General features: G+C 43.6%; 1 protein-coding gene across 1 annotated transcript; it reads left to right on the plus strand.

Moving 5' to 3' along the window:
• Window positions 1-13947: 13947 nt before the first annotated feature.
• LOC101465332 (extracellular calcium-sensing receptor-like) lies at window positions 13948-17095 on the plus strand. The gene is made up of 6 exons (XM_014408490.3): window positions 13948-14036; window positions 14172-14457; window positions 14567-15139; window positions 15495-15617; window positions 15837-15960; window positions 16197-17095. Exons 1-6 carry the CDS (start codon window positions 13948-13950, stop codon window positions 17093-17095), a joined length of 2094 nt encoding a protein of 697 aa, XP_014263976.2.
• Window positions 17096-18237: the final 1142 nt, after the last annotated feature.

An 18237-nucleotide genomic window follows, 5' to 3' on the forward strand; every position in this document is an offset into this window, starting at 1 on the left:
TACATTTATATTACATTAGTAGACATTACGAGTCACTTACAATTCTGTGACACATTAAATAACAGAGTCTGGGTATATGCATATTTAAATGTAATTTTTGTCTGATAAAGGATTTATAATTAACATTACAGTACACTGCAAGATATGTTTTATGCTGCTGAAAGAAATGGATGTGAGTGAGTAGTTATAGACCTGCACACAAATGCAACAAAATTTAAGATAAAAAAACAGACTCTGGCCTGCTTATCAGTCTCTAACACCATTACAGGCAAGATGCAGTAAATCCTTTGAAATAACCATGTGTTCCACGCTGTACAATGAGTGCTATTCATAAATGGGAGCGAGATCTTAATAATGAATATACTTAGGAGTATTGGAAAGGAGCCATTATCATAGCTAGATCTACTTTTACTTGCAACCGCTTGCTTAAACCCAATACAAAATTTTACACCGCCTATATATAGCTCCTAATGTTTTGCATGAGATTACACTGCATGTATCCCCTTTTTGTATCAAATGTCAAATACAGACTGGTACCTTTTCCCATTACTTCTGGGAATTTAAACTAATCAAAAGATTTTGAAGTTCCATATCTCAAGAACTCAGCAATATTTTTACGAATCGGACCTAAAGGGACCCTGGATTTTTTATGCTTGGTTTACCTTCAAAAGAATCAGCATTAACTTATTTGCAGCATAAACTAGATGATAAACTATTGTTGCTGGACTGGAAATGTATTCTTATTAACTGGGTTAAGGATAACCCTCCCACTGTTACTTTGTGGTACAGGGAATTGTTAAGAGTTATTCCTCATGAAAGAGTTGCTGCCATCTTAGGAGGAAATGAGGATTTGTTACTCAATGTTTAGTCTCCTTTGCTTACCTACTTCCCAGATGATTTGTCTCAACTGTTGAGAGGGGCCGGTTGTCTTTTGGGTGTCTCTAGGTAATTAGGAAGTGAGCACAAAGGATGGGAGTTCACTTTGTATCTTCTTTTTTAACCAGCAAAATAAGAACCATATTTTGTGTGTACATAAACACCTTCCTCTGCCTTTCCCAATAAATGAAAAAAAACTGGAGTAAACTTTCCCTTCTACCACGTTCTCTTAGCTCCATTTGAAAGGCAAAACAGGCCTTGAGACAACTGCTGTTTGGCATTATATTTGCATTTATATGTAATGTAGTGGGCCATTTCTGGAAATGATATAGTGCTTTGTACCATCTAGATTTAATACTAAAGTGACCTATATGGTAAATTGTAAATAATTTCAGGAATGTTGAAAAGAACAAATACATTTTGTGTTAATAATTTCTTTAAATAAATGCCATAATAATTTTAAATAAAATCATCTGAAATGTTCATGTTGTGGAGGTAAGGATGTATGTAAGGATGACACGAGGGATCCCAATACTTTACTGCAACTTTAATCTCGGTAGAACTGGCAAACCAAACTGACATTTAGACAAGTTATTGATCAGGCCATGTGCTGCCAAGCGCCAAGAAACCTGACGCAGGTGTGCTGTTCCTCCAAGCTGTTGGCCACCAGGATATTATCTAGATATACAAAAACGAAGGAGAGCCCGCGTAATACCTAGTTAGTCAAACGCTGGAAGGTTTGGGCTGCACCCCTCAGGCCGAAGGGCATGTGCAAAAACCTGAAAAGGCTGAACTGAGTTATTATGGTGGTTTTGGGGACATCCTCAGCACGCACAGGAACCTGGTGATACCCCTGCACTAAATCAATTTTAGAAAAAATTGATGAAAAAAGTCCCCGCGAGATGAGCCAAAAAAATTCTCAATGTGCGGAATGGGATAACAATTGCTTTCCGTGACATTATTTAGATGGCAAAAATTCCTACAAGGCCTGCACTGACCGTCAGATTTGGGTGCCACGTCTAATGGGGAAGTCCAGGGACTATTCGAACACTGCACAATTCTCAGTCGCGCCATAGTTGCATACTCCTCCTGAGCGACAGACAGTTTAGCAGGGTCAAGGCAGGGTGTGCGCACACAAACACTGAGGGCCGACCGGAGTGATAAGGTCCACCTCGTGCTTCATCACAGTGTTTGAGAAAGTAGGGAAAGGTAGTGAGGGAAACTCAGAAAGCAAACATTAAAATATGTTTCGCGAAGTTACAAAATTAGCATGCACCAAGGCCTCGGCACCCCGAGTAAAACAGGGTTGTGAAGAAAATGACAGCATTGAGAGAGCTGGCAGCTGTTGAAAGAAGAGGAATCATCCATCATATGTTCCTAGCAAGGACAGCATGCTCTCCATGAGCTCAAGAGCAGTACATTCACCCAGGCCCGAGAGAGGGAGGAGTTTCTAGGACCATTTCACGTTGGAAAGGGAGAAGCGCTGCACAAGCAGCGCCTTGAGATCAGTGTATGAGATCACATGATGGTATTTTGTGTCATCAGATGAAATGCCACGAAGAGCAAACTGAACTTTGATGCACACGAACCATGAAGGGGCATCATGAAGGCAAAGATCCAAGTAGTTTAAAAGCTACAGCAAACTCAGCTATAGGTGGAGGTGGAAGTCCGCCAGCCACTGATGTTTCCAGGCAGGAGCTGGCTTTTTCTTTTTACCTTAGCATGTTCGCCTCAGGGGTCACCAATGTGGAGGTATGTAAGGACGACACGAGAGATCCGAACATTTTAATCCAACTTTAATCTCGGAAAATATTGTGAAGGCTATAACTCTAGTACGAAGTCACCTTTTTAAATTGATACCGTAGCTGCATTTACTAAAAATATTGGAATAGTTTGAATCCTGGTGACATTTACCTTAAGGTCATTGAGGTCAGTTTGCCTGACTTACCGTATTTTTGGGACCATAAGGTGCACAGGTACTTCCGGCGCCCCCCGTGTGTGGCAGCCTGTTACAGCACCTCTGCTCATTCTGAGTTTCTTTCTTTCTCATCTTTTTTTCTCGTAATTTTTATAACTATTTTAGCCCTGCGACAGACTGGCGACCTGTCCAGGGTGTACCCTGCCTCTCGCCCTATGACAGCTGGGATAGGCTCCAGCGCCCCCCCGCGACCCTGAAAAGGAGAAGCAGAAGCGAATGGATGGATGGATTTTTATAACTAAAGTATTAGCAATTAGACTCTGCAATCATGTTCTACCGTTTTGTGCTAGTCTTGGTCATTTTTCTTGGTTTTTTTCTACTTTTTTCACCCGTGTTTGGGGACCCACTGCAGGAATCCTTTGTTTACAGTAGGGATCAGCTGTTAGCGCTGCGTCCCACAGCAGTACTGCCGGCAGACAGACTTGACATTCCCAGTGAGCCGAGGAAGAAAAGACGGGGGTGTCGTGCTGTGAGGGAGCGCCGTCACCCGAGAAGGAGATGTTATAGACCATCTCTCCCTTCTGTAATCATCGGAAACGTAAGATCTTTGCCCATTAAGATGGATGACCTCACGTCGCTAACCTGGTCACAGAGGGAGTATCAGCAATGTAGCATCATAATGCTAACAGAGTCCAGGCTAACACCGCTAACTCCGGACACGAGCGTGACGCTATCGGGATGGCAGTGTTTGTGAATGACAGATGGTGTAACCCTGGGCACATCACTGTGAAAGAAGAACTCTGCAACATTGAGCTGTTAGCCGTTAGCATGTGTGTGTACTACCTCCCCAGGGAATTCTCACATGTTATCGCAATAAGGGTGTATGTCCCCCCTTCAGCCAACATAGATACAGCATGTGACCCTCTCCACTCTGTGGTCAGCAGACTGCAAATGCAATCTCCAAGAGCCCTTCTTTTAATATCAGAGGACTTTAATCATGTCTCACTGGACTCCACGCTGCCCACCCAGTATGTGACATGCCCAACCAGAGACAAGAAAACACTGGACATACTGTATGCCAGTGCTGAAGAGGCATACATTTCATCACCTCTACCTCCCCTGGGCAGATCTGATCACACCCTGGTGCACCTTGTCCATGTGTATGAGCCCTTAGTGCGCAGGGAGCCACCAGCCATGCGCACAGTGCAGAGATGGTCGGAGGAGAGCGAGGAGGCTCTTAAAGATTGTTTTGAGTCTACTGTGTGGGAGGTGAACTGTGACGACCACGGAGAGGACATCGACAGCCTTGTGACATGCATTACGGACTATATTAACTTCTGTGTGGATAATACCATACCTACCAGGACTGTGCGGTGTTTCTCTAATAACAAATCATGGATTACCACAGAAATTAAAGCCGTCCTCAAGCAGAAGAAGAGGGCCTTCAAATCCAGAGACAAAGAGCAGTTGAAAAGGGTGCAGAGAGAGCTGAGAGTACTTACAGTGGGGCAAAAAAGTATTTAGCCAGCCACCGATTGTGCAAGTTCCCCCACCTAAAATGATGACAGAGGTCAGTAATTTGCACCAGAGGTACACTTCAACTGTGAGAGACAGAATGTGAAAAAAAAATCCATGAATCCGCATGGTAGGATTTGTAAAGAATTTATTCGTAAAGTAGGGTGGAAAATAAGTATTTGGTCAATAACAAAAATACAACTCAATACTTTGTAACATAACCTTTGTTGGCAATAACAGAGGTCAAACGTTTACTATAGGTCTTTACCAGGTTTGCACACACAGTAGCTGGTATTTTGGCCCATTCCTCCATGCAGATCTTCTCGAGAGCAGTGATGTTTTGGGGCTGTCACCGAGCAACACGGACTTTCAACTCCCGCCACAGATTTTCTATGGGGTTGAGGTCTGGAGACTGGCTAGGCCACTTCAGGACTTTCAAATGCTTCTTACGGAGGCACTCCTTTGTTGCCCGGGCGGTGTGTTTTGGATCATTGTCATGTTGGAAGACCCAGCCTCGTTTCATCTTCAAAGTTCTCACTGATGGAAGGAGGTTTTGGCTCAAAATCTCACGATACATGGCCCCATTCATTCTGTCCTGTCCCCTTGGCAGAAAAACAGCCCCATAGCATGATGTTTCCACCCCCATGCTTCACAGTAGGTATGGTGTTCTTGGGATGCAACTCAGTATTCTTCTTCCTCCAAACACGACGAGTTGAGTTTATACCAAAAAGTTCTACTTTGGTTTCATCTGACCACATGACATTCTCCCAATCCTCTGCTGTATCATCCATGTGCTCTCTGGCAAACTTCAGACGGGCCTGGACATGCACTGGCTTCAGCAGCAGAACACGTCTGGCACTGCGGGATTTGATTCCCTGCCGTTGTAGTGTGTTACTGATGGTGACCTTTGTTACTTTGGTCCCAGCTCTCTGCAGGTCATTCACCAGGTCCCCCCGTGTGGTTCTGGGATCTTTGCTCACCGTTCTCATGATCATTTTGACCCCACGGGATGAGATCTTGCGTGGAGCCCCAGATCGAGGGAGATTATCAGTGGTCTTGTATGTCTTCCATTTTCTGATGATTGCTCCCACAGTTGATTTTTTCACACCAAGCTGCTTGCCTATTGTAGATTCACTCTTCCCAGTCTGGTGCAGGTCTACAATACTTTTCCTGGTGTCCTTCGAAAGCTCTTTGGTCTTGGCCATGGCGGAGTTTGGAGTCTGACTGTTTGAGGCTGTGGACAGGTGTCTTTTATACAGATGATGAGTTCAAACAGGTGCCATTCATACAGGTAACGAGTGGGGGACAGAAAAGCTTCTTACAGAAGACGTTACAGGTCTGTGAGAGCCAGAGACTTTCCTTGTTTGAGGTGACCAAATACTTATTTTCCACCCTAATTTACGAATAAATTCTTTACAAATCCTACCATGTGAATTCATGGATTTTTTTTCACATTATGTCTCTCACAGTTGAAGTGTACCTCTGGTGCAAATTACTGACCTCTGTCATCATTTTAAGTGGGGGAACTTGCACAATCGGTGGCTGACTAAATACTTTTTTGCCCCACTGTATAAAGAATGGGAAGGACAGCTACAGGCAGAAGATGGAGAACCAGCTTCAGCAAAACAACATTGGCGAAATCTGGAGAGGCCTCAGAACCATCTCGGGCCACAAACTTCAGAACTCTCTGCCTGGGAGGGATGTGAGGTGGGCAAATGAACTGAATCATTTCTTCAACAGATTTGATTCATCCATGAGGCAGTCTTCAACATCGGCTGCAGACTCACCCACACCCACTGCTGCTGTTTCACCTCTGACACCTCAGACACTTCACACCTCCTCTACTCACCCTGCTCACTCCTCCCCACCCCCAACAACAGCATCCAATACACACTCAACACAAGGCTACAGCCTGTCCTCTCAACCACACAGGTTAGGAGGGAACTGAGGAGGATTAAAGGCAAGAAGGCAGCGGGTCCAGATGGCATCAGCTCAAGGGTTGTCAGCTCCTGCGCAGACCAAGTGTGTGGAGTGATGGAGCACATCTTCAATCTGAGCCTGAGGCTGGGGAGAGTCCCACAGCTCTGGAAAACCTCCTGTGTTGTACCAGGGCCAAAGACTTCACGCCCCAAGGACCTCAACAGCTATAGGCCGGTGGCTCTGACATCCCACCTGATGAAGACCCTGGAGCGGCTGGTCCTGGCTCAGCTTTGGCGCCTGGTGAGCTCATCACTGGACCCACTTCAGTTTGCCTACCAGCCTGGCATCAGAGCGGATGACGCCGTCATTCACCTTCTACATTGTTCTCCCTCTCACCTGGAGACCGCTGGGAGCACTGTGAGAATCATGTTCTTTGATTTCTCCAGTGCCTTCAACACCATTCTGCCCACGGTCCTGAAGGACAAGCTGGAAAACACAGGAGTGGACCACTACCTCACTACCTGGATTTTGGACTACCTCACCAACCGACCACAGTATGTGAGAACTCAGGGCTGTGTGTCGGACAGGGTCGTCTGCAGTACGGGGCTCCCACAGGGAACGGTTCTAGCTCCGTTTCTCTTCACCATCTACACTGCAGACTTCTCCCACAACTCCACCCAGTGCTTCCTGCAGAAGTTCTCTGATGAATCTGCAATAGTCGGCCTCATCACTGATGGGGACGACAAGGAGTACAGAGAACTGACCCCAAGGCTTTGTGGACGGGTGCCAGCAGAACTACCTCAAGATCAACACTAATAAAACCAAGGAGCTGGTACCTGCTGTGGAGACTCAGGTCTTTTGAAGTTTAGGGCCCAATTCTGAAGACCGTCTATGACTCTGTGGTGGTCTCAGCCATCTTTTATGGTGTGGTCTGCTGGGGTGGCAACATCTCTGCCGGGGACAGGTAGAGACTGAACAGCTCTGTTCTGGGATGCCCTTTGGACTCAGTGGAGGTGGTGAGTGACAGGAGAATGGTGGCTAAGCTGTCATCCCTGTTGGACAACATCTCCCACCCCATGCAGGAGACTCTGACACCACTGAGCAGCTCCTTCAGTGGCAGGCTGTGGCACCCACGATGTGGGATGGAGAGATTTCGCAGGTCTTTCCTCCCCACTGTTGACAGACTTCACAACAAAGACTTCAACTGATCAAACACACACATCCACACATGTGCAATAAGACGAAGTGCAACAATTGTCACGGCCAGGCGGATCAGCTGCACGCTGATCAGCCCTCTGTTTCTCTCCCTCTCTTCCTCTTCTCTCTCGCCGGCGGAACTCACTGTGGGTTCACGCCCTCGGCCCACGCCCTCGGGAGATGAGACACCTGGGTCTCATTAAGGGGAGCAGCATTTAAGCCAGGAGGTGACTGCTGTTCGTCGCTGGATCGTTGTCTACCACGCGTTAGTGAAGTCAAGCTACAGCAAGTTTAGTTAAGAGTGTTTTCCTCTGTGCGTCGTTCTTAACCCTGTCTCCCTGTCTACAGAGCTTCCTGGATTTTTCCCCGTGTGATTCCCGTGTGGCAGTGTCGGAGTGTGAGCCTGTGATCGTGTGAGTGGATATTCTGAAGAACGCGTGCTTTCCCTTGGACTTCCCTGGAGACCCCTTCTCCCCCCACTCAGCTGTATATAACACCCCCCGCACATTCTTGTATATACACCTGGTGACTTGTAAATAAACCCTTCTTGTGAGCATCAGAACCGGAGTCCTGCGCTTGAGTCCTCCTCCAAACCGTAACAATAACGATCCAGCCATCATGGACTCAGCGGACTCAAATCCCACCCAGCAACCCGTCCTCACCCCGGAGGCAATTCTGGAACGCCACGAACACATGCTTCAGCACATAAATCAACAACTGGCCGCACTCACTCAAGCCCTCGCTCAACGTCTACCATCAGTAAGCCCAACCTCACCCCCTCCGTCTGTTCCTCCTCAGCTATCGGCTCCAAATCCATCTGCAGCCGCTCCGCCTGTCTCCCCCACGCCGGCTTCCACTGAACCTCCAGAGCGATCGTTACCAGCGCCGGAGCCTTTCTCGGGTGAGTTCGATAAATGTGGTGGATTTTTGACTCAGATCACCCTACAATTCCATCAGTTACGAAGAACATATGAGACAGATGGGGCCAAAATCGCCTTTATGGTTCAATTGTTACGTGGGCCGGCATTAAACTGGGTGCAAGCTGTTTTAAGAACAGCCCCAGACATTTCTTACGAGGACTTCCTCACCAAATTTAAAAGTGTTTTTGAAAGAGGCACCGGAGCGGAGGCGGCTGCCCACAGACTGTTAAATTTGAAGCAGGGGAGGCAGAGTATGGCGGATTTTTCGGTCGAAATCTGGACCTTGGCCGAAGAAACTGGCTGGGGGCAGTCGGCATTGATAAGTACTCTCTTGAATAATATTTGTGATGAGTTAAAGAGAGAGCTGATGATGAGAGATGTTCCTAAGACCCTGTCTGATGTGATTACACTATGTGTGAAGCTGGATGAGCACCTACGGGCGCGTCGGGGAACCGGAAACTACATTTCCCAGAGGCCCCCGGGGCGCATGGAGACGTCAGGTGGGGGGGCATCTAGCGGCAGTCACTCGTCGGACAGCATGGAAGAAAGTGAACAGCCCATGCAACTGGGCCGCTCCAGACTGTCGCCCGAGGAGCGGTATCGTCGCGGGAGAGCCGGTGAGTGCTTTTATTGTGGCCGCAAGGGCCATATTGCCATGGATTGCCAGGCGCGGCCAAAAGACAGCGCCCGCCAGTAGCGAGGAGTGTACGGGTGGGCGAGGTCACCTGTTCTCAGTCTCCTCCTCGTCTCATGATTGCGGCTAAGCTAACGGTTCGTCTCAAGACTCATTCTCTCGACGCTCTGATCGATTCCGGGGCAGAACAGAATTTTATTGATGCCTCGCTGGCGCTAAAATTAGGTCTTAGCACGGAGCCTCTGTTTCATTCACTCCAAGTCACAGCCCTTAGTGGCCAGTGTCTTCCAGACATTACTCATGTCACAGAACCGATTTCCCTGTCTCTTTCTGGCAATCATGTTGAAACCATACAGTTGTACGTCTTTAAAGCCCCACTCACACCACTAGTCTTGGGCTATCCCTGGCTATGTCAACATAACCCTGTGATTAATTGGAGGAAAGAAAGTATTTCGGGGTGGGGGGAGGAGTGTCACATGTCCTGTTTAAAGGCCGCCACCCCCGCCATGAGCCTACCACCCAATAAAACTATTTCAGAACCGCCTGATCTGTCCTCCATACCGTCTGTTTATCACGACCTGGCGCAAGTGTTTTGTAAAGATAAGGCACGCTCCCTTCCCCCTCACCGGCCGTACGATTGTGGGATTGGCCTCCTCCCAGGCGCGCCGCTCCCGACCAGTAGGTTGTATAGCCTGTCTCGACCGGAGTGGGAAAGCATGGAAAACTACATCAATGAGTCACTTGCCGCTGGTCTCATTCGCCCCTCGTCCTCACCTGTTGCCACTGGTTTCTCTTTTGTCACCAAAAACGCGGAACTCAGCAGAGTTCCGCGTTCAAGCTTCTCCAGGGTGCCACCATCTTCACAAAGTTGGACCTGCGCAACGCCTACCATCTGGTGAGGATTAGGGAGGGAGACGAGTGGAAGACGGCTTTCAATACTCACCTGGGCCATTTCGAATATCTTGTGATGCCGTCTCACCAATGCTCCAGCTGTGTTTCAGGCTCTCGTGAATGACGTGCTCCGAGATTTCATCGACCATTTCGTTTTCATTTACTTGGATGACATCCTCATCTTCTCCCGATCTGTCGCCGACCACAAACGCCATGTCAGGCAAGTCCTTCAGCGTCTCCTCGAAAATCGTCTCTTTGTTAAAGGGGAGAAGTGTGAGTTTCATGTCTCAACTGTTTCCTTCCTGGGCCACGTCATCGATCGGGGTAACCTCAAGACTGATCCTGCAAAGGTTCAAGCCGTTGTCGCCTGGCCGACCCCTTCCGACCGTAGACAGCTTCAAAGCTTTCTGGGGTTCGCAAACTTTTATCGGCGCTTCGTTCGCAACTACAGTAAACTGGCCCTGCCTCTGACCCGTCTTACTTCTCCCAAGGTTGAGCTGGCTCAATGAGCATTTGCCCATCTGAAGGACCGCTTTGCCTCGGCGCCCATTCTCGTCCAACCCGATCTCGACATTGTGGAGGTGGACGCCTCGGACGCTGGAGTGGGGGCGGTGCTTTCCCAGCAGCAAGGAGGTAAGCTGCATCCCTGTGCCTACTTTTCACGCCGTCTCACCTCTGCAGAGAGCAACTATGATGTGGGAGATCGAGAGCTACTAGCCATCAAGCTAGCCCTGGAGGAGTGGCGCCATTGGCTAGAGGGCACTGCCCAGCCATTTGTGGTCTTTACCAATCACATGAACCTGGAGTACATTCGATCGGCAAAACGCCTCAACGCCAGGCAAGCCAGGTGGGCCCTGTTTTTTACTAGATTCCAGTTTACGATCACTTACAGACCCGGTTCCCGTAATGTCAAGCCAGACGCCCTCTCACGCCAATTTGCCGCCTCCGAAGACGCAACTCGGGACTCTCCCATTCTACCGCCCACCTGCTGTTCGTCGCTGGATCGTTGTCTACCACGCATTAGTGAAGTCAAGCTACAGCAAGTTTAGTTAAGAGTGTTTTCCTCTGTGCGTCGTTCTTAACCCTGTCTCCCTGTCTACAGAGCTTCCTGGATTTTTCCCCGTGTGATTCCCGTGTGGCAGTGTTGGAGTGTGAGCCTGTGATCGTGTGAGTGGATATTCTGAAGAACGCGTGCTTTCCCTTGGACTTCCCTGGAGACCCCTTCTCCCCCCACTCAGCTGTATATAACACCCCCCGCACATTCTTGTATATACACCTGGTGACTTGTAAATAAACCCTTCTTGTGAGCATCAGAACCGGAGTCCTGCGCTTGAGTCCTCTTCCAAACCGTAACAACAATCTTTTTATAAGTTGTATTTTTTACTCAGTTATATATAGCGTTTGTATTCTATTTTTATCCTATTGTATGTATTATTTTATTCTGTACAGTTGTGTACAGTATCTTATTCTTATTCTGTATTCGAGTGTTCTCTAATTTTTGCTATATAACTTCGCACTGTCCAATTTCTGCTGTAACAAAACAAATTTCCCACATGTGGAACTAATAAAGGTTATCTTATCTAAGACGCACTGTCGATGAACGGGTCTGTTTTCATACATAAGGCGCACTGGATTATAAGGCGCATTAAGCGAAACAAAACAGTTAGATAAGTCAAACTTTAGCCAACCTCATATTGTGGATGGATTATCTCAGTTGTTCACCTGACTGAAGTTTGGTCTGTTTACAGCATCCTGCCATGCGATAGCATTAGTCCCTAACCATGGGGAACCCTCACATTAACTTTTATCGAGTGGAAAAAAGTTAGCATTCATCCTACAGCTTCACTGTGTTTATGTTTTGCTAATATAGCTGTGTCACTAGCGATAATAAGATAAGATAAGAAAAGATAACCTTTATTAGTCCCACACGTGGGAAATTTGTTTTGTCACAGCAGGAAGTGGACAGTACAAAAGTTATGAAGCAAAAATTAGAATACAATAAGGATAAATACAGTACACAACTGTACAGAATAGAATAAAATAAAATACTATATACATTAGAATAAAATATACAATAAGATAAAAATAGAATACAAATGCAATATACAGCTGAGTAAAAATACAACGATGCCAGAAAAGTATTGCACTTAGTGTTATTGCACATGTGTGGATGTGTGTGTTTGATCAGTTAAAGTCTTTATTGTGGAGTCTGACAGCAGTGGGGAGGAAAGACCTGCGAAATCTCTCCGTCCCACACCGTGGGTGCCACAGTCTCCCACTGAAGGAGTGCTCATTCTATACCAGCTAGTCCCACTTCAGTAACCCTACAAACGTCACTGCTGTTTAGTTTTCTGTCTTCATTTATGTTGGAAGTGATAGCAGAGCTGTGCGTTTAAATTTTTTCAGAAATCTCTCAGTCAGAACATGGTTTATCATGTTTAGGTGGAAACTAGCGAGCTAACTTCCTGCTAACTTTAACTCCGTTAAATTTAATAAATTCTGTTTTCTTGGATGCCTGGACGTTAAACTTAATGGTAAAGCAGCAACGCTGATCATTTTATTACAGATGAACGAATTTAGACTGTTTTTAACTCTCAGTGATGATGCAGTGCTCGTTTGACTTTGGGACCTAAAGTAAATGGAGTTTTGGACCCAGATTACTCTGCGAGGCTCCTGACAATGAAGTCCAGCTGATGGCTTAGCAGGTGCCGGCCGTGGACGTATATATATATATATATATATATATATATATATATATATATATATATATATATATATGTATATATGTGTGTATATATATATATATATGTGTGTGTGTGTATAGGTGACGGTTTAGACACGTGATGCATTGTCTCCCAAACGTGCATGGACTTTAAGGAAACTGCTTGTTACAGCTTTTATAATACATTCGTTGACTGCTCTTGACCTTGCAAACTACACCAATTTAGTAACATTATTTCATTATTTTTTGTATTTCATTTTGATCAATTAATTTTAATTTCAGCAGGTGGTATCACACTCAAACAGATTGAACACAGACTGAACAGTGGTAAATCCATGATTTAAACCTCCCTATACCACAAAATATTTATGTTTCATTATAAATAGCTGTGTTATACTTGGTGAGACTCTAGAACTTAAAAAAAATACATATTTTTTTATTATTAGTAATTTTTTGTATGTACTGTTAACATATACTGAGCCTGAGCTTGTTAATATTAAAAACATTTCACTGTAATTTTCACAATAATTCAAGCAATGTTTTGACATTTTGTTAAAATTAAAAGTACGGTATGTTTTAGGTAATTAATATACAGTTGTAAATCGTAAATTCAAATGAAAAAATCAGGAAAGATTGTCATTCAATCTTATTATGTAAATTGTAGGGTGATTAATTGTAAATAATGTTACAGATTTTCCCTGTTGTTTTCAAAGACAATGTGCCATATTACAGTACATTAATATATTTTCAACATATCAGCAGTGTAAAAATAAAAGCAAATCACAATTTTTCAATTTACAGAAATGTAATTTCCATATTACAGTCAATTACTCTTTTTGATTTAATGGTAATTTACCATTGCTATTTTACAGTTATTAACTGTAATTTTTATGTACATTTCTTACAGTGTACTTATAGGGGCAATAATCGTATTTACCCTGTCTGTGATCTTCAAAACTGAAAGACTATGGATAACTTATACATTATCTAGCTAAAGAGTTTTCTAAAGTCTCTTTCAAATTTCTTTATGATTAATGTGCATTGCAAAAGTAGTTTTAGACACTTTTCGATACAAGATAGTTTACTGACATTTAACAATACGTGTAAAGCATTACTTTCCTGATTCCAAGTTTGCCAATCTAAGATCACTGAGCCCTTTGGGAAATTATAGCACATTGGCTACATGTAATACTGTTGTTATAAGAACTGTGCTGTCATGCCTATATGGCAATGCAGTGCAAACATGCAAAGAGGTATCCTCCTATTTCTGTGTGTTCTCAGCACGAACACAGTATCTGGCTGTGAACTTTTTGGCAGGTTTGATATGCCAAGTTTGTTTAAGGAAGGTGACATAATGATCGGAGGAATCTTCCCAATCTTGATCAAACAGATACTCAGCACCTCTACATTTGATAAGGAGCCGCCTAAAGTTCAGTGTGAAGGGTATGATTTAACACAAATGGCTTTTTCATATGTCATGCATGTATGTTTATTTGTGTTTTAATTCTTGACATTGTACTTTATATACATGTGAAGCAATAGCTGGGTTACTTTGATCAATCACTAAAATGTCCTTAGATTTGACCTGCGAATTTATCGATGGACACAGGCAATGTTATTTGCCATTGAAGAAATCAACAATGATCCTGCTCTCCTTCCAAACATATCTCTTGGCTATAGGATCCTTAACTCATGCGCATCTCCTACAAATGCTCTACGTGCTGCACTAACACTGGCTAGTGGAGCAGAGGAGGTAGATGTATCTTCTCATTGCCCTCCAGCTATATCTGCCCTTATTGCAGAGTCTGGGTCATCTCAGTCAATAGCTGTGGCTGGAATTCTTGGACCCTTTCATATGCCAATAGTAAGAGATAAAGTTTTTTATTTTATGATGCTAAGTGATATTGGTTTTATGGCATTGTATGATGTAACATTGCATGTACACTCTTTCTGTGTTCTATTCTCTTTTATAGATCAGCTACTTCTCAACGTGTGCTTGTCTGAGTGACAGAACTAAATATCCTACATTTTTTAGAACAATCCCCAGCGACTATTTCCAGGCAAAAGCTTTGGCTGCACTGGTCAAACATTTTGGATGGCAGTGGATTGGAGCCATACAGTCAGACAATGATTATGGACGTAATGGAATTCTTGCTTTTAAGGAGGAGGTTGAAAAGTTTGGGGTTTGTGTTGCTTTTGTTGCATCAGTTCTACGCACGTACACAAGAGATGAATTTCTAGAAGTTGTGGAAATAATTAAACAGTCGTCTGTCAAAGTAATTTTAGCTTTTTCTGTTGATGGTGATTTTTATCCTTTGATGCAAGAGATTGTGAACCAGAACATTACAGGAATTCAATGGATTTCTTGTGTGGCTTGGATAACATCATCTCGACCATCCACGCCTGAAATGTATAGATCCTTTGGTGGAACAGTGGGATTTGTAATGCAGAAGATGGCTATTCCTAAGCTTAATCACTTTCTTACAAGTATTAGTCCTTATACAGATCCAAATGCACCTTTCGTGAAGGATTTCTGGGAGATTATCGTGGGCTGCACACCTGTTTTGCCAGGGGTACATGCAGCTACTGAGGACACAACGAAAAGATGTACAGGCAATGAAACATTAATGAATTCCGAGAATGATTTCTTCAATGTCACAGAGCTCAGAGTGACCTATAATGTCTATAAAGCGGTTTATGCTATTGCACATGCTCTGCATCAGCTGGTATTTTGCCAACCAGTTGGAGCACAAACAGTAAAGCGATGTTTAAACCTGACAGATATTCAACCCAAGGAGGTGAGAAATAGTGCACCTGAAAGCTACAATCGTTGAAATTGTTTAAACAAAACCAATAATTGAATATTTATATGTATCTAATGCATTATCTTTTCCTCTCTAGGTCAGTAAAAAATTACAAAGGGTGAATTTCACAAATCAGTTTGGTGATGAGGTGTTTTTTGATGAGAATGGCGATCCTCCTGCTTCTTATGATGTCATTAACTGGCAGTTGATAAATGGAAAAGTGCAACATGTGACACTTGGTCATTTGACATTTGCTGCAAATGGTGATTACAAGCTCAGCATCGAGGAGGAAAAGATAGTGTGGAGGACAGGGAAAAAAGTAATCATGATGTCTCTCTATTTTACATGCAGTACACTTTTAGTATCTCATCCTTTAGTATTCTCTTGTTAACACATAATCATTTACAGCTACAATATTTAAATATTTCTTTTGTCACAGGTCCCCACATCGGTGTGTTCTAATGTTTGCCCAGTTGGAACCAGAAAAGCTCAAATTCGGGGAAAACCTATATGTTGTTTTGACTGTGTACCCTGTGCTGATGGAACTATAGCCAACTCAACAGGTAGACAAGGGATCAATAACAAGAGTGCATGTCCCATATTAAGTTAAAAGTGTACAATTTAACATGCTTGTTTAGTGTCTACATATAACTAATATTTAAAATATTGACTTACTGCATGATATGATTTTATTAAAAGTAATTTTAATTTATTACTATTCCAAGTACAATTGTATATTCTATTAAAATGTTATCTACATACATCACTTACCCTTTCTGTTTATCCTCAACAGGTGCAGCAGACTGCACACCTTGTCCAAAGGAATACTGGTCCAATGAGAGAAAAGATGATTGCATTCCTAGAACTATTGAGTTTCTGAAATATCATGAGCCCATGGGAATAGCTCTAACACTTGTATCCCTGTTAGGGGCCTCTCTCTCCTTGGCCACAATGGTGGTTTTTATCAACTACAGAGAAACTCCTGTGATAAAAGCCAGCAACTTTGAGCTGAGCTCTCTCTTATTATTCTCTCTTTTTCTGTGTTTTCTCTGTCCTCTCACTTTCCTTGGTCGGCCAACAGTCTGGACATGCATGCTGCGCCACACCGCTTTTGGTGTGACATTTGCCCTTTGCATTTCCTGTGTCTTGGGAAAAACCATTGTTGTTGTCACAGCCTTCAAAGCCACATTTCCTGGTAACAACATTGCTGGAAAGTTTGGTCACACACAACAAAGAATCATCATTTGCTCCTGCACTTTGATTCAAATAGTAATATGTGTGTTGTGGCTGAGTTTAAACCCACCTTACCCACATATGTTGTTCACATACAGCAATAAGATTATTGTTCTTGAATGTAATACAGGTTCTCAGGCTTCTTTTTATGCAGTTTTGGGATACATAGGTGTCCTTGCAATCATTTGTTTGATCCTTGCATTTATGGCAAGAAAACTTCCTGATAATTTCAATGAAGCCAAATTGATCACATTCAGCCTGCTGATATTCTGTGCTGTGTGGATTACCTTCATCCCAGCATACATCAGCTCTCCTGGAAAGTTCACTGTAGCTGTAGAAATATTTGCAATTTTGTCTTCAGCTTTTGGCTTATTAAGTAGCATTTTTGCACCCAAGTGTTACATAATATTTCTTAAGCCAGAAAAAAATACCAAGAAACATGTTATGGGAAAAATTATAAACTAAAAAAAAAACCAAAAAACAAAAACATTAACCAATTAAATTATTTTGCTATTTTTGTGTTTACATCATGTATTATTACATTAGTAGACATTACGAGTCACTTAACTCATTCACTGCCAGCCATTGGCAGTGAATGAGTTAAACCCATTGACTCATTCACTGCCATTGACGGCTATAGACGTCAATGGCAGTGAATGAGTTAAAATTCTGTGACACATTAAATAACAGAGTTTTGGAAAAATACATACTTATATCTAATTTTTGACTGATAAGGGATTTATAATTAACTTGTGCAGCACGGTGGCATGTTGGTTAGTACTGATGCCGCATAGCAAGAAGGTCCTCCATCAGACCGGGGTCTTTCTGTGTGGGGTTTGTATGTTCTCCCCTTGTTTGCATGGGTTCCCTCTGGGTACTCCGGCTTCCTCCCACTGTCCAAAGACATGCAGCTTGTAGGGATAAGTTAATTGATTAATCCAAATTGCCCATAGTTGTGAATGCGCGAGTGAATGTGAGCACAAACGGTTGTCTGTCTCTGTGTGTTAGCCCTGCGACAGACTGGCGACCTGTCCAGGGTGTACCCCGCCTCTTGCCCTATTACAGCTGTGATAGGCTCCAGCACCCTCCGCGACCCTGAAAAGGATAAGCGGAAGCAAATGGATGCATGGATTACAGTACACTGCAAGATATGTTCTATGCTGCTGAAAGAAATGGATGTATGTGAGTAAATATATTAAAATTTTGTCTATCTAATCATTGACACGCACACACATGCAAAACAATTTAAGAAAAAAAAAACAACTCTTGCCTCCTTTTCACTCTATAACAACATCATAGGTAAGAGACAGTAAATTCCTTTGAATTATCTTTTCCATGCAGTACACTGAGTGCTATTCATAAATGGGAGAGAGATTTTAATAATCATGTTAATAATCCTCTGAGGAGGATTGGAAAGGAGCCATTAAGATAGCTAGATCTACTTTTTCTTGCAACCATTTGTGAAACCCAATACAAAATTTAACCCTACCTATATATAGCTCCTAATGTTTTGCATAAGATTACACCTCATGTTTCCCCTTTTTGTACCAAATGTCCAAAACAAACTGGTACCCTCTTTCATTACTTCTGGAAATGTAAACTAATCA

Source organism: Maylandia zebra, linkage group LG14 (assembly GCF_041146795.1).
Source record: "Maylandia zebra isolate NMK-2024a linkage group LG14, Mzebra_GT3a, whole genome shotgun sequence".
In the NCBI taxonomy this organism is placed as follows: Eukaryota; Metazoa; Chordata; class Actinopteri; order Cichliformes; family Cichlidae; genus Maylandia; species Maylandia zebra.

What these genes read in the sequence shown, in the direction of transcription:
- LOC101465332 (XM_014408490.3), top strand. Translation starts at nt 13,948, where the DNA reads ATGATCGGAGGAATCTTCCCAATCTTGATCAAACAGATACTCAGCACC. An exon ending in GACCCTTTCATATGCCAATA is followed by an intron (nt 14,458 to 14,566) that starts GTAAGAGATAAA and finishes TCTCTTTTATAG; the next exon opens with ATCAGCTACTTCTCAACGTG. An exon ending in GGCAGTTGATAAATGGAAAA is followed by an intron (nt 15,618 to 15,836) that starts GTGCAACATGTG and finishes CTTTTGTCACAG; the next exon opens with GTCCCCACATCGGTGTGTTC.